Source organism: Aspergillus tanneri (assembly GCF_003426965.1).
Source record: "Aspergillus tanneri strain NIH1004 chromosome Unknown AapTan_1_pilon_pilon_pilon, whole genome shotgun sequence".
Classification (NCBI taxonomy): domain Eukaryota; kingdom Fungi; phylum Ascomycota; class Eurotiomycetes; order Eurotiales; family Aspergillaceae; genus Aspergillus; species Aspergillus tanneri.
Genome location: NW_022984628.1, coordinates 1,432,120 through 1,453,622, shown reverse-complemented (window position 1 = coordinate 1,453,622; position 21,503 = coordinate 1,432,120). Strand labels below are relative to the sequence as shown.

The 21,503-nt window shown below is 45.4% G+C and overlaps 2 protein-coding genes across 2 annotated transcripts; both read right to left on the bottom strand.

The window, feature by feature from the left end:
* Positions 1 to 2,883: 2,883 nt before the first annotated feature.
* ATNIH1004_002501 (uncharacterized protein) lies at positions 2,884 to 4,023 on the bottom strand (the record flags this gene model as incomplete). The annotated part of the gene is made up of 4 exons (XM_033567190.1): positions 2,884 to 3,009; positions 3,066 to 3,618; positions 3,686 to 3,819; positions 3,871 to 4,023. 4 exons carry the CDS (start codon positions 4,021 to 4,023, stop codon positions 2,884 to 2,886), a joined length of 966 nt encoding a protein of 321 aa, XP_033429185.1.
* A 12,466-nt stretch (positions 4,024 to 16,489) lies between these two features.
* ATNIH1004_002500 (uncharacterized protein) lies at positions 16,490 to 17,429 on the bottom strand (the record flags this gene model as incomplete). Its single annotated transcript, XM_033567189.1, has 3 exons — positions 16,490 to 16,513; positions 16,567 to 17,060; positions 17,138 to 17,429. The coding sequence occupies 3 exons, from the start codon at positions 17,427 to 17,429 to the stop codon at positions 16,490 to 16,492; spliced, it is 810 nt and encodes a 269-aa protein (XP_033429184.1).
* Positions 17,430 to 21,503: the final 4,074 nt, after the last annotated feature.

Sequence of the window (21,503 nt, the reverse complement as noted above, 5' to 3'; positions counted from 1 at the left end):
CTGAGGACCTAGGCAAGGGCCGAGGGGATTTATAAAACAATTTATCAAGTCTTTACTTTAATATCTGCAATAAATATAATAATAATCCTAATGATTTTAATATAGCGTGATCGTTTCCATCAGACACTTCAAGCAGCCCGAGCGAGGCGAGGCTTGTACTGAAGTGTATTATATTAATGCTGGCTGTTATGAAATAGAAAAGGCTTCCGTGATTTACGACCGAGAAAAAAATGTAAGAATTTGCTCATTCGCGGAACTAAGTTGCGGATTCCCTTATGTACCCGTCATCTCCAAAGCTGTGTTATCAGGATATCTTCCCACCTTTTCTCTCACCCTTCTTCCAATAACCCTTTACCTCCCTCGCTTATATTGTCATGTCAGCCTACTCGGGCATCAAGATGTGTCCAACAGGGACTTTTGGGAGCAATACTCTGTCATTCCTGTCCGATGCTTCCGCTCGCTTCAGACTACCAGGAAGTCAAGAGAACCAGAGAGAAAAACTAGAGACGAAAAGAAAGCCTTGGATGCACTAGGTGATACGTTCAAGGAATTAACGGAGTATCCAGTGGTTTATATGGAATCTGAACATTTTGAATGTCTCCCAATCGAGATCGTCATCATCAAGACTCCTACGTAGAACGACCACAATATCGAGGAGAATGACAGCAATCGAGTGGATGCTGACAGGAACTTTTTCATTCACCTGTCGAAGGAATGCGTCTTATTCACACACAGCCCGAATTTTGAGTCCCCGGAGGTTGCAAAAAATACTCGCAGATTGCAGAGGCAGCCGACGAGGAAAGTCCGGAGCCGGCCAGGATGGGAATCTTTAGCATGGATATGAAGCTAGAACATTTGTGTTGTCGGCTTGCGTGGGAGGCAGATGCAGTTCCCAGGATGGGTACAAAGGGAAACTCCAGGCCACTGAGCGCGGTGACAAGCTGGAGAATCTCCGTGTAAATCAGGGACCAAGACACTGCTCTTACTGCTTTGCGTAGTATGGCGTATAGCTGAGCTAAACAATCATCATACAGGTTTGTTTTTGGAGATGAATTGTCTCCTTATCTGCACAGCGACCATTCCCCGGAGTGGGAGCCCGAACACCGTTGTTTAAAACGTGGTTGTGTACACATCAAGATCTGCCTCTATAATGCCAGTGACGGTGATACGAGCCATCTGCTTCGGACAGAATTTCTTACCATTATCGCTACATTCTCCACGCGCCTCATGGATCATAAACTAAAGGAGCATCTCATTATTCCTGTAAGCTTAGCCATTCGGCCATCTATGACTTTCCTCTGCAATTTTCTTTCCCTGTACGCCCTATGACTCTTTGCTAATTAAATTGCTTCACTTCAGGTTATGCTATTGTCTTTTGTGACCCATTGCATGGACGAACCTCGACATTCTTTACCAGATACCAAGGAAGCGATATTGACCCAAATGGGGACACGTCGTCGCTTGTAGATTCATGATAACGTGGAATCTAGGTATCTAAGTTATTCCCGTTGGTGGTTGAAGGAGTGGGCGCAGCTATTATCTTCGATAGTAACGAGATTTGCCGTCTTATCCTTTTCACGAATTGAAGCCTTATGTGGGATAATTGTATTGCGCTTCTAGTTCTTGTAGTCTCTGACATTGTCTAACGCAACGAATACTACGAAACACCAGCAACAAATGAGTTTCAAGTTGCTCATGTCATGAAGATGGTTAGCAATTGGTGATGGTATAGGTATATTATCAGGAGACCGCGAGAACTTCTTTGTGGGTTAAAAGACTGACGAATTCCGGGCTGTATATCTAGAAATCCAGTACATATACATAGAATCTCACCTCATCTACATACATACTTTATAGAGAATTACTTATGGAACAACAAAATGTGACTGAATATCTTTCAACTAAGGACTTCCAATATCATAAGATAAAAATAGAAAGAAGGAATTTTAATATGCATCTTAAGATCCATGAGTACATTCCAAAAAGATAGAAGCCATCTCTATAAGCATCACAAGAGAGTTGCGAGACAAACAAAAACTGGTTGACAGAATATAAGAAATAAGAAAAAAAGCATTGGACATACATAATTATACAAAATCTGGTCTCGGGCGATAAAGGGGGTATAGATTCGTAAACACAAAGGGGCACATTTAGCATCAAGAACAAAGGAAACAAAAGAATAAAACTGGAGGAGCACAAAGAAAGCGCTAGCCAAACCCAATGCAAATAGAAGGACAGGAAGAGAGGAGAAGAGGTACCCAAAGCCGCCATCGAACATACAACCGTTGCAGTCCTTTTTCTATAAGAAAAAGCAAAAAAAAAAAAAAAAAAAAAAAAAAAAAAAAAAAAAAAAGAATCCTCACGGTAATTATTCAAACGGAAGAGATGAAGAGAAAAAGCACGCCGGTGATCTTGTGACACCGAATAAAACCGGTGGCCTCTGGAATCTCCGAGAAGAGACAAGGCTTCGATGCCAATTTTAGAATCTCACGTTCTTTTTCTTTCCAACATCTTGGGTTGTACGACCTCACCCTGACAGTCGGTGTTTTTAGTCGGACTCTAAACCGGAGTGCTGGCTCATTTGAGACTTTCCCCTCACCCCCCAAGATGATTAGGTATGTCGAGGTGAAACGCTCGTATATCACAAGAACCTGGATGCTAATGTAGTATCACTGCATTCTAAACACCCACTTGTACAATTGACTGCGTTAAACTTCGTATATAGAAACAAGGACTCATAAGCCCTAATTAGAAACCCGCCGGTTCTGGTGTAATATTTGGCGTATGAGATTAGATTACGTCGTTTTGTGAAAAGCCCCGCAGGGGTTCGTTTTCTCTCGCTCTCTTTTTTTTTCTTTTTCAGTGATCCTGAAAATCGGGATCTCATAGCGTCCATGACTTCCAGGCCACGGGTGGTACGTAATGAGTGACGGGCGGAAGAGGGTGTTCGTCATATCCCAACTGGTGTGGTGTAGACCAAGCTGGCGATGGATAATGGCACTGAAGGGGCTAAAATTCTCATTAGTTTCAGGTGTCTGCTAGTAGGGTTGGTTTCAAGTGCTTACGGGTTGAACGAGACCGTCGTGGAGAGAGAGTTGTACAATATTTGAGGAAGCGAGATTATGTTCCTGCTGATCCCAGCATCGTACGTTGGCGGTCATAGACATGGGAGACGAAGTCAAGTCGGATTCAATGATGTTTTCGGGATAAGGGTCCACCACTGCAACGGGAGTCGAGGACAGGGAGGACCGTGGGTGAGAGGGAATCGATAACGTCGCCCCGTCTGAAGAAGGAGATGAGCAAGACTCGGGGGAGCCATAGAATCGAGTGTCTTCCACAGACTCGTGGATGTGGTTACTCGGGTACATGGGGGCTTGATGCTGAGAATGCATGGGCATTTCGTGCCACATCATACCGCAATCGTTTGCCAGGTCGGGGTGAATTGCTGGCCCCACGAGGGAACCAATAGACATAGAGTTGGGCTGTTGAGTTACAGCGATGTAAGTTGCGGAGTTGGGATCGATGGGCGCACACTTGGTCACATAATGAGGCTCAGAGACCATGGGACCACGGCTGTGCCTTTCCCATTGTGTGTTGTCCATCTGTGCCTCGAGCTCGCTACACAGGGGCACTTGTGAGCTTGCTTCTGACCAATATGCGAAACCACCTGGGGGAATGAACTTACTGTCTTTCCATGTGACGTGCTAGTAGGTCAGGACGGTGAAAGGCCTTCTTGCAATTGTGATGTGTGCAACGGAACAATGCCTCGGGGTTGTGGTTCAACTCATGACGCCTCCTGTGCTCTGCTCGCGTGAAGACCTGAAGCGCTGTTAGACAGAGGCTGCGGAAGCTATAGTGGTAGGAACGGACCTTGTTGCATCCAGGATATTCACAAGCATGCACACGCTTCCCCTTCTTTGCCTTGCTGATGCGATGGGTGGTGGGAGTATAGGTAATTGGGAGAGGGATCTCCGTAGATTGGCTGGACCGACGCATGGTCCCAGTGGCTTTCTTAGCGGCCATTGGTAAGGACTGTGTGGAGCGGAAGGAGCGTGAGGAAGACGGACACAGAAGGGCAAGTAGAAGAAGAGAGAGGAAGGGTTATAGAGAGCGAGAGAGAAGTAGTTGGTCTTGAAGAATGATGTGAGAAGTTGAGAACAGATCCGAGATGGATTTGCGGGTGGGGGAGGGAAGATATAGTTTTTGAGTTGGACGAAGATCACTTGGCCGTCAACGGACAATTCAGGAGGATTTCAGGAACAGAGCCCAGTGCGGTATGTATGTGGGGGGATGGATGGGTAAGGTGGGCTGTGAAAGTAATGCAAATGGAGACTATAGAGGGGTGAGATCAGACGGTTCTGAAGAAATTAGAAAAAATGCCTCGCATCTGCAAGTCAGGTTGACGGAGTAAGATACGGCAAGGAAAAGTGGATAAGAGTCCAGAGGAAAAAGGAAAGAAGGAAAAAAGAAATCTACGATCTGAAACAGACGGAATGGTGGCAGTAGAGACTTGGAAGAGGGAAAATGGTGAGAATGAGGAATTGATATAGAACTGTCAGAGTGGGTATGTGAGGTACCAGGGCAAGAGATCTACTGCAGACCCTGGACAAGGGAATCAAAAATAAAAAAGCGAAAAAAATGCAATAGAAAAAATAGAAAAGAAAAAATAGAAAAAATAGAAATAAATAATAAAAAAAAATCAATCAATCCAATCTCAAATAATTATAAACGAGCTTTCATGAAATAGGCATGGCGGAGGATTATCATTCATTCGAATGCAGCAATAGGGAAGTAAGCGAAGAGTTGGTGATCAATCTGCAGGATGATCATACTAGTATGAGGGCTATGTAGTTGCAGAGCTAAAGTAGTCGAGGTGACGGAGTCGTAGACAATTTATATTATATTAAAATGTTTTCATGTTTTTGTAGTTATTTTTATGGTTTTTATAACTTTTACAGATAAATATTATTTTCACAGTGTTATTTATGGTCCCGATATCTTAGCACGATACGATTCGAGGGACGGCGGAGGTAAGGTAATGCAGGTTATTTTTACAGACCAACAGAGAGCAATAGTAATCAGCTAAACCGGGAGAACCAACTGCACGAGGCCCGTATTGACGTGACTGGCGCGCCTCAGCCGCACCTGCAAAGATGGGGGGAAGAATGCCTGCAGGGCAGAATATTCAACCTAGACGATTTTCTGGATTTGGAATTTAATGCGGATTTTACTACCGAATAATACTGTCACTGGGACACAATTTCAAATATACTTCAACGGTTGTCAGTTGGTTGGATTCCCTCTCGCAAGCCACGGATTCTGGATCTTCATCGAGCGCCACGAGGATCAGGAATATTAAACCCTGCAATGATAATTTAAAGAAAATCCGCGAGAGGGTACAAAAAAATGGATCCATCAATCGAATGAAGTTTGCGCTAGGGGAGGGGGGCAGAAAGGGAGGTGGAAATAATAATTAAATTTCTCCAGGACCACATGGCCCAGACTCATCCCAGGTCGATCCTGTCAGCTTCAAATAGGTGGACGCCGTACTGCTTGCTATTCCTGGTAACCCGAGGCTACTTCCTTTTCATGGAGAGTATTTGCATCTTGATCTACAGAGAAACCTCAAAATAATAATAATAACAATAATATCAATCAGTCAGTCAGTCAGTCAGTGGGACATCGTGGTCGACGTAGAGAACAGTATCTAACGAGAGCGTGGTGGAAAGTGGAATGCGCACATGGCAGGTAAGAACTGAATTGTTGGCTCCAGAGCGCATGTAATTGGTCCAAACGGGGGTTTAAAAAACGCAGGAAGGAGAGAAAAAGAAAAAAAAAAAAAAAAAAAAAAAAAAAAAAGGTCACTTACCGAAGTCGGCCAACATAACCTGCTCCATGCTACTGCTACGTACACACGATATACTGTATGGAGTAAAGGTCAGGATATGGAGAACCCTTGCAGGCTCTCTCTCATCGTGAGCCTCGATGGCCCACTCCGGAGGTGGACATTTATTCCTCTATCACGATCTCCACGGTCGGTATGGCACGCACCGACTCTCTAGTAGGAAAACAAGAAAATTTTATCCCTTTGATAATTGTTTATTTTTTTTTTAAAAAAAAAATTGTCTTTTTTCTCTTGGTGGAGAGACCCACTGGGCAGAACCCAGAGCTAAAGTCGAACGTGGTGGAGACACCCAGTCGACCCGTTCGAATTTGACAAGGAGATCTACCAGGGCAGATTAGTCAAATAGTAAAAATGACTGACAACTACAAGACGGCAGAGATGGATAGAAGCAGAGCCGAACTGCTCAGACCTAAGGTTTCAACTTCCTTGCCTACCTGCATCCAAACTGCAAACATGCACTGCCTGCATCTGCGACAATAATCAGATTGTTTCAAGAACAGCACCTAAATCTGAACCATGCGAAAATACTAATAATAACTTGCTGCATATCAGACGATGTCTGTGTGGACGGACAAGGGGTTATTCTATCAACCGAACTAACAAATGAAATTTCGCGGTATTTGTCACAATTTCCCTCTTTGTTAGTTACCAAGCAAAACCTCTAACGGTGCCCCGCTAGCCTAGGTAGGAAATTTGAGGTTCATCAATTTACTAGCAGTAGGTCGTTCGCTCGCCCCGATGTCCGAGTCCGGCCGACAACTAAATTATCTACGGAGTAGGCGAGTCCGACTGTGTCATAGCACAGCTCGATCGATCTGGTCGGCGGCTCCTTTATTTGGAGATTATTATGATTTTCGTTAGGATTTGATCTTGGCTTTTTTTTTTTTTTTTTTTCTATACTCCTAGTCCTAATACTGACCAGCAGGGTACATTCCACCAACAACTCAAAAGAAAACCCTGGAACCATTTCTCTTGTTCCAATGGTTTTCTATCACAAACAAGCCTGAGCAAGGGTTTGATCATGATGTATGCGCTATGCCAACATACGAATGATATAAATATAGAAATGTCAATCAATTCGTATATGTAGGTAGGCTCTGATGGTCATCATACCAACCACGGAAGCATGCCAGCTAAAGTTAGGGGAGAGGACACGCGGTGGTAGGGATGTCCCTCAAGGCTCCCCATGATTTACATCGAAGTCAGCCTATCGAGGACTTTTACCGAAATAGGTTTAGACCGTGCATTGCAGTGGTCGAGACGAAACCACACCATTGTAGAGTTAACCCGCTCTTGACAAGTAGGAAACCACACACTTTCCAAAAGTGCTAATGATCCTAAGTATCTGAGCCCTCGGAGGAAAAATCAATCGGGAGGAGCAGCAAGCATCTGAGAGGGGGGAAACACGCGAAATAAAAAAAAAAAAAAGACCCAAAAAAAGAGAGCATAACGACATGACTATCCAATCTCAGAGATAAGCTGTCTACCGTCTGGAATGGCTGAATGCGTGGAACTCGGGAATTTCGGCAAATCACCGGCCTAATACTACTACAGAGTACACAGCTATTGACAGTTCAAGGTTATGCTAGTAGTCCCTCCATACTTTATGTGCGATTAATGCCATGTGAAATGGAAAAGAATTTCCCTATTAGAAAAGAGTTCGAACGATGAGGGTAAGTACTCCACATGCTAACCAAGGTACCTTCATATGTATGAGAAGTACAAGAAATGTCAGGCATCCAGGCCTCATCGTTGCAAGTGTCCAGCCCTGTGGGGCAGTCTTTTTCCCGCCATCCAAGTCAGATTGCAGAAAATGTGCACTTAGGTTGTTTCATTTGGCGGATCAGTCCGTAGTCGGTAGCTTACGGAGTACGGAGTACCTAGGTAAGATACTGACAGGTAGGTAAATAAACAATTAATATCAATTTATCCCATTCTCTTTGGTCGGCAAAGAGAAAGGAAAAAGGGGAGAAGAGAGAGAAATAATAATAATAAAATAGTAAGACACAGGGGGGAAGAAATAACGCTAGGGGTGGACCGTATCTTAGCTGTATTAGGTATCTGGGGAGAAGTCTTTCCCCGGTAACCGATTGTACCACCGTCATGTAGATCATTGCCCCCTTTGTCTACCACCATATGTTCCGCGGACAAGTGCTATCAGTAATCTCCGGAGTAAGTCTTTATGACAGGAGAGGATTCGAGAAGCAGCAGAATCAAAGCATCAAGAATTATCCCAGTGGCCATGTTTCCAAATCATACTAATCGGTAACACCATCTTCTGCACAGTCTGACATGAGTCTGTGTGGCTGCAGAGTAAGCGGGTTTCTACGTTGATTCCATAGACCTTCGTCCACCGGGCACATTCCGACCAATAACTTCCGGAACCGACTGTTGGTCTGAAGTTCCGGACAATCACAACCAAGGGATTTCACAACAATGTCATTGCAGCATCATCGTCAAAACTACTGCAGATTCAATTGATCCCGCCCCCTCCAATTGGGAGTCGCCTTCAGTTTGGATGGATTTCCGCCTAGCTTAGCGTGCATTAGGTGAAGAAGATGTTGTATCTGTTTGCAGCAATAATGGGGTCAAAACAGCACATCCATGGCATACTCCGCCCATGGGTAGTGGAGCTAGCCGGCTTTAGAAAACGCGTGGCTGGTAGGTAGGATGGCATGCAGGTACAGCCACCTGAAGGTCAAACATCATGGAGTCTTCACGTGGAAGAGGCTTCATGCAAGGGGGAGAATCCTTCAATGCATCAATAAGGGGAATGCTACATCTACAGCTACAGAGTTAAGAGTTTTCAGACCTGGAATCCAAAGGTCGACAGCGCAAAATAATGTAGTTGTGGTGACATTAACTATTTGCGTTACGGCATCAGGTTCTTGTCCGATTCCAGCCCAGCTCCAGAAACATGCCAGGGTCCATGTAGCTAGCTAGCTATGAATTCCTCGAACGACGGGATCGGGATTCAGATCTGACCCGAACCTAAGACAAGAATGAGGGGGTATCGATAGCGATGCAGATACATTATCTTCTATGGAAAGACACATGCCTCGAAAGCAACCCACGTTTCTCGTGCTCGTGGATGGGCATGTAAACTGAGCACTATCAACAATAACGTGGTACTCATGTGGGGAAGAGGAAAAAGAACCCGCTGCAACCTACGCACCGCCGCACGGGTGGAACCGATTCCCCCCTCTCATCACAATGAAGGTGGTCCCGATTGGACGGGGATGTACCGGGTTGTAAAATAAATTAGGCATCTTAATCATCATGATTCATCGTCAACTACCACCACCAGCTTACAGAGTACTAGCTTACCAGTACACTACCTAGTTAATACTAGAGCCATGACCGAAGACTGTCATGTGCCCAGCGGTGCCCCACCCAACCCACCACTGGAACAGATGGCTCCACTCCTCCCTTTCCAGTTTAGGTTCAACAACACTGGCCCTCGAGACTGATTGGCCTGACCTCCTAAACTAAATCCCCCTCCGTCCGCCTTCTCTGACCTTGCATACATCATCCGCCACGAGGAGAGACAACTATAGGATGCATCGGTAATGTCCTTAGGTTTGAACTACTCAGAAGATAGGTCGGACAAGGACATGGATCCCTTCAACTCTACCTGCATACAACCCTGTACACCGACTAACTCGAACCCAACAAACACTTATTCTGAAACATCAGGGGCTTTCCGCTGTAACCTCGAACCATCAAACTAGAGTACGTGCACTAAGCACTACGAGATCGGTGTCTCGGTAGGGGAGGAGATTCCGTTGGTGGGTTTGCAACACCACCGGACTCTAAGTCTGCCGGCTCCGACGTGCAATTCCATTTGCAATTTCAGAACCCATGGGAGTATCGCGGACTTTAGTTTTACAGTTTTGACTCGATGGTTTAGTAGTACGGAGTTCCTAAGGTAGTTACCTCTGTCCAGGTTCCTATCCGACAATATAAGTACGTCTCTGAGTTTGAGTTTGTGGTGACAGGTTAGTCCGTCCAATAGGACGCTTACAATGAGAAACAAGGTAACTACGCAAGGTAGTATTGTTCATTGAGCTACGCAAACCTCAAAGAATCAATCGCCACCACCACCAACATCACCATCCTCTATTCTAAACCATTGGAAGTATACAACACACTGCTGCGCGCGAGACGTCATAAGCTAAGCACCAGTCATCTGCATCTGACCATGCAAGTAAGGGAAAGGAACAGGTTGAAACTTGAAACCTGAAATATGGCAATGAGTTCATGCTGCGCCCGGTGGATAAAGTTCTTCGACAACAGCATAAACACTGACTGCTGGGATAATTACACATTTACTGTATCCAGTTAGTCTTTACGAAAGTAGCGGGTGAGATCTCGTTTGCCTTGTATATAAACTGGGGCCTGAGGCAGGAATGCTTATCTAATTGTTTACCCTGAATCGCACGATTCAACTTCGTTTTCCTTCTTCCCTCAACACCACCTCCAATTCATACTCACCAACCTTCAAATCAAGATTCACCCAAGGGCGGTGCCTTAGTAGCCGGTCGATCCTCGTTGATTTGTGGAAATAATGACGCAGAACCGGAATCCAGACCACGAAATCCATAAAATGCCAGAATTGGAAGCCGATCACAAGTGAATTCTGTCACCAACATAGCGTACGGAATAGTTACACTTGACAATTGACGGTTGGCTAAAGATGCCGATCAAGTGGTTTGTTTTACCGCAATTTCCTAGTTTGTCCGCCATGTCTTGTCCTTTCGGCTAGTATGGAATCTCTTCCCCCCCGATCGGCAATGCTAAGTCACTAAGTGCTATCCACTGACTGACCTGGGTAGGCACTAGGTACCTGGTAGCTCCATGTCGATCACCAAATTCATTATCCACCGGGATTCACTTGATAGGAGGGCTCGCCAGTACTCCGTACTACAGCCATGAATCATTATCGTTTAAACAATGCGGTGGGGACTGGAGAGCGACCAATTTAGCCGTCGGTAGAGCCGATATTTATCCTAAGTCCTGACCCAGCCGGGGACAAGCGGCCGGATTGGCCCGCTGGATAAGCAGTGCCATGGTCAGATCAGTCCATCGCCAACTACGCCTCTTTCTTAGCCCTTTGTTCGCTTAACAACAGCGTGCCGTCCGATTGCCGTACTCCGGAGTCGCCTAAGGACGGTTCGTCCCTCGTCTGTTCCGTCTACGGACAACGGGGACGGGGTTGGATACGGATCCTGACCGGACCACTCTAGGTGTCGGAGTAGAGTCTGAAGTTCACCCTCTCTGTATAGGTCTTCCTCTAAGGCTCCAATCCACTTAGCCACCGTTCGGCTTTCCTGTTTATGAGGATCTCTGGAGAGTAAGCGGCTTGCTTCATCTACTGAACGCAACCAATCGTTTGCGGCTACGAGTCAACTGTGTTCGATTCCGTTGGTGAACGCGAGTCAGCTCAACCAGGCTCTTGCAACAAATATACAAGGTACAATTGAAGGATTGTTCAGCCTCATGAAGAATTTCTTAACGAACTATGTAAAGACTTGTCTAAATTATAATCTGAAGAATGATCGGAAAAAGATCAAATCCATACAGTCCCAAATTAGGTATCATAATCGAAAAGCGGCAACCCTTGTTGATCTAGTCAACTATTGTCATTACCTTGTTGCCTCTTTGTCGGACCGCGATCAACACCATTCGCACATTAGTCTTTTTCAATGGAAACCTACTTGCCCTTTTTGAGGGTGTCAATTTATATTGCCGCTGGAGCCTATGAGCCAGGCTCGAATCTAGCCAAGGTCGGAGATTATTGAAATTTGAGTACCGAGTACACTGGGTTGGTTTCTGGTCCCCTCTCCCGCTATTATGGAGGGACATAATGACAGGTCTTGACGGCCATGCAGAGTGGACACGTTGCCAGCTAGGCGCCAGAATACTACAGAGTAGGGCAAGTCTGCAGCCTACTTTGCATTTCTGTGGTACTTCAAGAATCAGCCAATAACGACAATGGTGCATTTTGGATACTACTCTTTTAGGAGAGGCGCGTATGCTACCCTCAGCTCGTAGCACTAGCTAACGCAGTAAGCGCAAAAGCCTACCACATATAGACTAGACGGATGTGCGGCCATGAAACCAGACGGGGGACCCCGACGTGAGTCCTAGAACTTGCAAGGGTGCTATGCATTGGGGCAGGGGAGAAACGTGGCCTGATCGCTCACCAACGTGGGCGGAAATTTAATGAACAGGACCAGAGGGAGGATCGCCCACTAAATAGTAAGGAGCCAGCAGTCGGTGGCGTGAGTATCCTTGGATTGAGTCGATATTCGATGTCGACGAGAGGACTTAGTTGACTCCCCCACCCCTTGAACAGTGCGTGGTACCCGTAGGGCCAGGACACTTGTTGTCTACTACTCCGGAGTAGGCTGGGCGAGAAGACCTTCCCCGTCATCAGGTACCTATCATCGGTGCGAGGGCCGTATAGCAGTCGATCCTATATGATCGCCTAGGCGATGAACTAGCGCACTTGATGAAAAAGAGAGAAACTGCCAACCACGCGCTCGGCTCTGATTTGCAAGACTCCTATCTACGATGCAACGAATAGTCTCCAAGCGACCAGTTGATTAGCTGAAAGGATTCAGACCCCGGATGACCGCATCAAACCCCTACCTGGGATCAACCCATGGCGAGCGACCAGGAATAAATGACGACTAATTAGCGGGCGCTGGATGGATTCGTCGGGCGTTCTTAGGCGGAACGATGCCTCCTATCCCCACCTCATGGCTGCCTTGACATTCCGGGGGCCAGGGGTAATTGATGAAACATCCGACCACACGTGCGCAAGAGCCTCGTCTGTTTGGGGGATCGTGCAGCAATCGAACGTCGGAGAGCATCTGGGAAAGGCATTAACGACGAAAGAGTCAGCCTAGAGGATGGCTCCAGGCATCACTACAATTCTCCTGAGAGTCCCTAGGGTATAACTCACACGGGAGAGAGAGAGAGAGAGAAAGAGAGACATTGAATCCCACCGGTCTATCAACAAGGCAGTGTTAACCGTTCAACCGTGGAAGGAAGATTAGCATTCCCCATCGAAAGAGGGGACGACGGGGAATCAGAGGATGAAAGGGCATTGAGTTCTCCGGTCTCCAGTCTGCAGTTCTCCGAATGAGCAAATAATCGTGGCTACTAATTACTACTAACCTAGTACTAAGTAGAATAAGTACTAGATAGAGAGAAACCCTCTGCAAATCATCGACCCGTCCGGCCTCATTCCGGGCCTGACTCCCCCTGCCTATTCTGGAAAACCGTTCAATTTCCTAATCAGGCATGACGTCGGGCCAATCAGGTCCGGTGTTTTGCCAGTGCCAAGATAAAAATCGCCGCTAACCGGATTCGTCTATGGGCAAGGTGGTGGCCTCAGGAATCAGAATCGGTCGTAGAGAGATCCTCATGGGAGGCCAAGTTGGTAATGTTATTGATCCTCCCTTCCTGTGGGATTGGCGATTAGATTTGGAATACGATACGATATGGCATCTGAAGGTTCTTAATTTGATGTCAGCGGATATTATTGCGGAGCATAACGTAGCTATTATATTGCATCGATATATCAACCAGTTCTTCGGCTACAACACAGTAAACAGGGAATAATACATAGTAGAATATAGTATTTTAAAAAATAAATAATAATAAAATCCGTATTAGATCTCTACCTTCTGCCATCAGGACCATCTACCAATGCAAGCCTTCCATATCTCGAAACAGGATACGAGACCTGGAAGAATATGAATCAGAGAAAGAAAAGACACAATGTATACAAGATACATGAGACCTTGTATATATATACCTACGATTTATCCTTATCCCTTTGAAATTACTGACAAAATACTCTTCTAAATCCAAAACAACAATAACAACATCTATTCCTATTGAGTCCAATCCAAGCCAGCTACTTATACGGAGTGTATATAGTAAATATGCAGTCTAATATACGCAGCATAAGCGGTAAGATACAACGCTGATGGCCAACACGAACATTTATACGAGGTGTGCGTGCGTGCATTTACGCACACATACATACATACATATATATGTAAAAGAATTAAGGATATATCCAGGAATCTGAATCCGGTATACAGACGCGAGACAACGCATCATGACAGGGATAAGAAGCACTGTGCAGGTTTGTTGGACTTTATATTATGTATGACATGCAGGAAATGTCTAGCGAGGGATGAGGAGTCAGGGGATGGTAGATGGGAATGATGTGTCTGTGAGATAGATATAGATGTGGGTAATTAAGAGGTAGGAGCTGGAGACTTCTATAAGGTATACACGGTATATAATTTTTGGGTGAAAACATATACAAGATATAGTGATTTGAGGTAAATATAGTATCAGGTGGGTTTATTCCGACATTCTAGTGCTCTATACAGCTTCACACTATCTATCTATATAGAATTCAGTTTATAGTAAAGACTCATCCAACTAAGTACCATGCACCGAAAGAATATAAAAACCCCAAGCCCGTACTCATACACCTGGACAGTTGGCTGAATAAGCACATTTCTTGGATAAGAAAATATTCAATATATATATCAATCTATTAGCATAGTACCGCCATAGACCGATACAATATCACAGTCCACGATATCAGTCGTATTCTTCTCCATCAGAAGCCTGATAGTTCAGTCTAGAAGTGACACATGCGAGAGTCAACTCCGTTAATAGACATATACAAGCTGGAGAATAATCATGTGCTTCATAATCTACAACCATGCTCAGTTCTTGTTTTAGATCAGATAACAGCAGGAACTCGTATCTCTCCAGCAGGCGATCCGTGACACTGTACCTACTGCGTACGGAGGTCAGGCAATTCCAAATGTTGAGAGGGAACTAGAACAGCCCCTGAACCGGGATGAGTCTTCAAATTAGACTCCAATGAATGAGCCTGTGGCATGGAATAGACACTGAAGATGAATGATACATACATCTTGAACTAACCCAGGCCGAGCCAACCGCATCAAACTGTAAAGGTACCAACGGTATAAAGAAGGGTATAAAGAAGCAGGGAATGCGCAACGCAAGTCGTCTAAGGAGATAAACATCCTTGATTGCAATCTTTGTGATGGTAGGCCGGCTTCATCCTTTTCATTCCATCACCAATCGATCTTCCTATGGAGCTCAAAGCATAGCGCTCAGACGATACAGAGTTATCCTCGAGACGGTACGACAGTGACACAGTAAAGCAAGACAGTTTGACATATTGCATATCGCAAGTATTCAATGACATTCTAAAGGTTGTTTCCGACCCTTGGTTGATGCCTCACCTATGTGTATTGGCAAATAGATATAGTGTACCACGAATATGTATGTCCCTGGTGAAAAGTGTAGAAAGGAACGAACTCCAAGATAAACAGAAGGATCTAGAGATCCAACGTGACATAAGCCGGTTTGTATGTGAAACGATGCCTTCTCATGGACTCCCTTCGAGTGAGAAAAAGGGGCGCAGATGTCAAGGTACTGCATATCAAGATAGAGTTGATGATTCGAAGAATAATGAATGACGAACTAATTTGAATGGTTAGACCTGAAGTAATCAGGATTGGGTTGAGTAAATGACGCAAAGTGTAGAAATAACACTTCTCGACCTATTGCTTCATGTCTTGCCTACTTATTGCTGAGTAGGCGAGGATAGGCGATATGTAGTCGAAAGAATAAACAATGGTCGACACAGAAGACAAGTCATAGGTGTCGCTGGGCATACGCTGGTTACCTGCTATGAGATTATAATGAGCCTAGATCTTTCAACATAGGCACCAAGACAACAGGCATCATTCACAGTGGTATCCATTCATCCTCACATTAACTATAGACCAGGCCACTTTACTTACAATTCCCCCAGGTAAACCAGCAGATTAGGGAGACTGTGATGGTTCTCAGATATAAACAGAAACATCACAGAGCAAAGGAAAGTAAACGCAGGGGTAATGCCGACTGACGAGCAATAGATATGGGAAGCAGAAGAGGATAAAACATATCAGAAGTCCACGAGAATAATCTCAATCCCCCAACCCACATGAAACGCCTTTTCAAGAAACAAGATTCCTAGCTGACATACCTTCGGTCCAACCCAGTGGAAAGCGCTTGACCTTCCCAACATCCTTGTGGTAAGTAGAATACAGATTCCATAAGACGAGCGTCTTAATTATAGCTCCAGGACCAAAACAAAGGATCCATTTGATTTAACTGAACCGGGTTCGGTAGAGAATTTGGCTGAACCACTTGCAGATTTATCCACTGTCGTACCACCTTGGTTACGAACCACGGTGTATAAACGTGAGGAGAGGATCACAAGGTCGAACAGCGCTCTCAGGTAGAGTCTAATCGGGGGTAAGGCGTCGCGATTAGTTCGCGGGATATATTTCGGGGATATCGCAAGATCGCTAAAATAAACACGGTAGAGATAAAGGGTGCAAATAGAATCAGGAATAAGATATGATGAGCAAAGATACACGTGAATAGTGAAAACATGAATCAGATGTGTATAAGGTGTTGCATCGTGCTATATGAGGTTGCCTGGGCTGGGTGCATGGTGTCGTCCTAACGGCGATCGGGGTTGGTGACCTATTCCATGTAAGTCACCCTCCAATGAGTTCTTATGTAGGGATGGCAATTACCTGCAGAATCCGACGGGAGAAGTCCTGATCATCGTCGATACTGCCATTGCTTTGACGCCTCTGCGCCATGAAATCACCGTCGAATCTCGAGTCCGACATGGAACTTTGAGACATAGGCTTGCCAGCAGCGTAATTGTCAACACCAACGCTGTGGCGATATTGTTCTTCGGTGGCCTTGCGGTTTCTGAAACGCCGTAGAAAGAAGATGGCGCCAACGAGGGCACAGAATCCTACAACGCCCACGACGACGCCGGCGGCAATAGCGGCAGTGTTCGGGCCAGAGTCCTTCTTGTCTTCTTTGTTCATTTCTGTAGCCGCCTCTGCATTCGAGGTCGACGTTTTGATAACCGTTTGCCCAGCCTGCGAACTCTTGTCGGATGGTGCCGTGGTCGCCGTTCCGCTCTGGGTGCTCGAACTTGAGCTTGAGGACGAGTCCTTGTCGACTTTCGATTTAACGCCTGTGAGGTAGATAGAATATGCATTTTTACCTCCGCCTGCACGGGGGGAATCGTAAGTATGTGAATAACTAGAGCGATACGGTAAAGGCAAGGGACATAGCATAGAAACATACACTTGGTAGCAGGCCAACCAGCACATTCCTTGTCACAGTTACTGTCTGACGTCTTTGCCGAGTCAGCGGGTAGCTTGTTTCCACAGAGACAGTGTGTTCCTGCATGCAGGGCAAAAACCCCATAGTCGCCGTCCGAACAAAGCTTCCGGCAGTATCCGTCACTTTGGTATGTGTAGGAGCCTTGATCCTCTAATGATCCTGCATCGCTGTAGCAACCTTGTAGATCTTGAGCATTCGCAGCTGGCCACCCAACGGCAAGGAAGAGAGCTGCCGCGGCGAAGGCCGATCGCATCGTGAATGATTTCATGTTGTAATAGGTTTGTTAGGTGGGAACGACTGATAGACACGAGTGACTGGACGCCGGGTTTCCAGACACGACAGTAGTTGTATTGGCGTTGCAAGCGAAGGAAAAGGGACGACCCGCGTAGCCCTTTGAAAACCCGTGTTTCCACTGAGTGCTAAGTGCTTGTTTGAGGGTACTGGATGATTTGACTTGATTGCACTAGCCCTTTGAGTCGATGTTGTGGCAAGTCCTTGAGGTCAGGCCTGATTAAGACGTGCCCTAGGGTGAAGGGGCGATAAGAGGAGTTCTGAGACGTTGTAGATGACAACAAGGGAGGTAATGGGGTGGAGTGGTGATAGCAGGGGAAAAGAATGCTGAGGTGTTCCGGAGACGACAGTCCCTGGCGGGGGAAGATTCTGCGGACCGGTTGTTTCAAACTCCCCTTTCTACCGAGAGGAGTTTAATGAACGTTCTGAATGGGCTACGAAGTGCAAATGTGACCCCAAAGGAGCCACAAATTTGGGCGGGGGAAAACAGAAAAGCTCTGGTTTGGTTTGTTTGTTGTTTTATTTCATTGATTTGTCGATAAATTCTTAATGAGAGCGACAGGAATCACATCCCACTGAATGGGAGAGGGGGGAATGAGTCAAAATCAAAACAAAAAAAAATAAAGAGTGTCGTTTTGGACTGCAGGGTAGAAGAGGAAATCCAAGGAGCGGAAGGGGAAGGAAGGAGAAGGAATGAATAGAGACTAAGCGACTTCACTTAACTGAACTGCAGCAGGAAGAGAGGGACACAGAGCGAAAAGGGATTAAGCGACGCACTGACGGGGCGATGAAGGTCGAGTCGTTCAAGGGGGGACTGAATGTCCCAAACGGGGTGAGGGACAAACAATGTGCCGTATCACAGATACACAATCGTCGCACCTTCCTCCAATAATAGCTCGCAGAATCATACGCTGTACAGTTTTCCATGTTTCCTGTACTCCTTACCAAGCCCAGACGGGACCAGTTCCCAAACGGAACCTGACCCTGGTGCGCAGAGGGGTAATTTACATCCCGCGTACCAGTCTTCGCTGGTCCAATAAGGGCCCTCGCAACCGCATGATGTAAGCGGTCCCATGCGTTGACGAAGTTGGAAACATCCAGGGGTACTCCGTACGGCATATCGATTCCCGTTTTGGAATGCGAGAGGACAAGACGGAGCAGAACGGACTACCTAAGGGTCATAGGTGGGCAGACTTGATGTTTTGTGGCGGCAATGTATTAATGAAAGGAGGGTATGTCCCCATTTTATTGCCATAGGCTTTCTTGTTATTTTCTTTATCAGATACCGACAGTACGGAGTAGCTTACTGGGGTTCTCCACGTCAGAATCCCTTAGTGTGTATATCAGAGTCTTGTGTATGGAGTACGGACTCCGTACTTGCTTTGTACACAGTGCCTAGGTACTATGAATATGGGGTATTGAGTACCTACTCTGTGAATGACCTAGCAGGGTAATAAGCGATACTTTTTGACTCTACAGAGTATAAATAAAATGGGGCAAAATTCTCTGTACTATGTATAAGTAGTTACCAAGATGAAATCGGACGAATACATTCGAACCACGGATCAAAGCCCAAAAAGTTGCACGATTACCCAAGCTCGCAGGGAAAAGTACTCCGCATCATGGATGCCGAGAATTCAGTGCTTGCAAAGGTATCCACACTCCGTCACTTCCGTACTCTGTATACATATATGTATGTATGCATAAACAAATACATACAAGTCCTTACTTCAACGCCACAGATAGTGTCGACGAAGAGAACCGCAATTACCTAGGTATTTGCAGAAATATGATTCTGCATTGGGAGACGAATTTCGACAATGAAAAGCAACGTTATGCGGCAGGAATATCTTCAGAATATGTATTACTCGCATCATCAGTGGAACACAGAGTATCGCCGAGGCGTGGCAAGTGAGATCAAATAGTCAGGCACCATTACCATTGTCTTGCAATGAGGACACTAGGACCTTTTTTTAGATTCTGATGTACGGATGGAAGCCAGTTAGAATCCAGTCTTAGGCCCACAGTTGACCAGTATCCGTTAAACTGCGGAAACCCGACCCGCTCATGGACCACCTGCCTATGGAGTAAGATAGGACGGACGGGCTGTCACCTGCCCTATCTAGGGTTCATATGGTGAGGCTGGTGACCGACTTAAAACTTAAATGTTAAACAAGTACCCCATGCCAATGGATACCTTAGATTTGAGTCGAATGTACTTGATTGACTATGTTGTTGAACAGAAATGTTTTGATCTGGAAGGAAAAACTCGGAGCTCCCATGGGTTGAAACGGACGCTCCCGTTGGTGGACCTGGATCCTGTAAGTTCCTGTAAGAAATGTACTATTTCTCTGTAATCTCATTACTGAGATGAGAAGGTGATTCCATGGTAGGGGAAAGTTTATTTTAGTACCTAAAGTAGGTCGGTAGGTCCGACCACTTACCTCCTCTGTACCTATGGAAATGTCCAATGTCAATGAGAAATACCATAGGATCGTCTTCAGTGTCAAGGATACCCTGTATGGTGATTGTCATGTGCCCTATGCATATGAGAGCGCTTAGGCATGGAGCAAACCCTTGAACATTCCAACGATCATCCTCATTATCCATATCCACACCCACGCCTAGAGAGGAGCATATCTGTGGGTGTGCATACGTGTGCCATGAGAGATTGCCACCAAGCAGTAAGTATCTAGCTTGCAAGGTAACCAGTCCATGCTCAGGCGACTTAACAGATGCCGTCCATGGATGCTTCATATGCGCTCCCTCCCCCCTGTTGGTTGCTTAACATGCGGCACTCTCTCATTTATTTCCATTGTCAGTAGAGAACGGAGATAATATTGGGAATGAGGATTAAGTTTATTTGTTGTGGTTTCATGTAACCTCTTGCCTCCATGGATAATCCATGGAAGGGACCATTCATGCCGTAACTACGGCATACACAAATAATAGTGTATGTAGTAAGCAAATACTTATAGCAAACACATTTCCGTGGCCCACACTAAGTAAATTAAGGGAAATGATATTCCAGGGTACAGAGTACAATTCAAATGGGTTTCATACTGACTGGGTATTTTGTACAGAGCACCCATCAACGACCTCGAGTATGTCACGCTTTTTATTTAACGGAATCTCAACATATTGACAGCATCATTCAGTCTTGTTTGTAACTAATCAGTAAATGATACATCAGCTGGAGGAAGAACAAAATATGTCCTGAGATGTAAGGCACTTTGTACTGAAGCACGGAGTACAAATATGAAACAGGAAAACCCGCCGGTCCCGACATAAATCCGATAAACTCCCTATTTGCTCCGGACTCCGTACCTGGGGAAGAATAAAACAACGGGCAATAGTAGGATAGGTATTAATATCTAAGTGTATATAAAAACCTCTGTATAGCAGATTAGGTATCCGTCTATCTATATTTTTACGACGCATCTTGGGCTAGAAGTAAAATAAAAACAGCACCTTGTGGATACTAGACAGGTGGCTCTCGCCAGGTCTAGAACCTATTACGACCCACGTGATATCTCTCAGTTCCGACAAGAATTTCATGCCCTGGACCCCTTCTCAATTCAAGGATTCTTTTTTCCCCCTTTCGATCTGGTACTTTATTTAGCAGGTTTTCCTGTCACTCTGTCCGGAATTTCTAGGTATAAAAAGGGGTGTTAATTGTTAAACATGTCTTACGGAATGCAGTATTGGTCCGATAGGGTAATTGGAATAGCATTGTTTAATATGCAGGAAATATCAAAAGATCATTCTCTGCATGTTTCCTGATGTGGTTATCGGCTCAAATACCTACCTGCCAAGTTGGTACAGAGTCTCGAGCCTGGTTCTAGCTTGTACCACCATGCAATGAGCAGTGGATGCTATGCATGGGTTTGGTACGCACATACAAAATTTATGCTACTATTGGCATAATTCATGCTTTTCTTGACGAGACATTTCAAACAGGACCTTTAGACTTGATCCAGGATTGAATCGTGGTGGCTTGCGTTTTTACGGGGTGCAGAGTAAATCAAAACTAGTA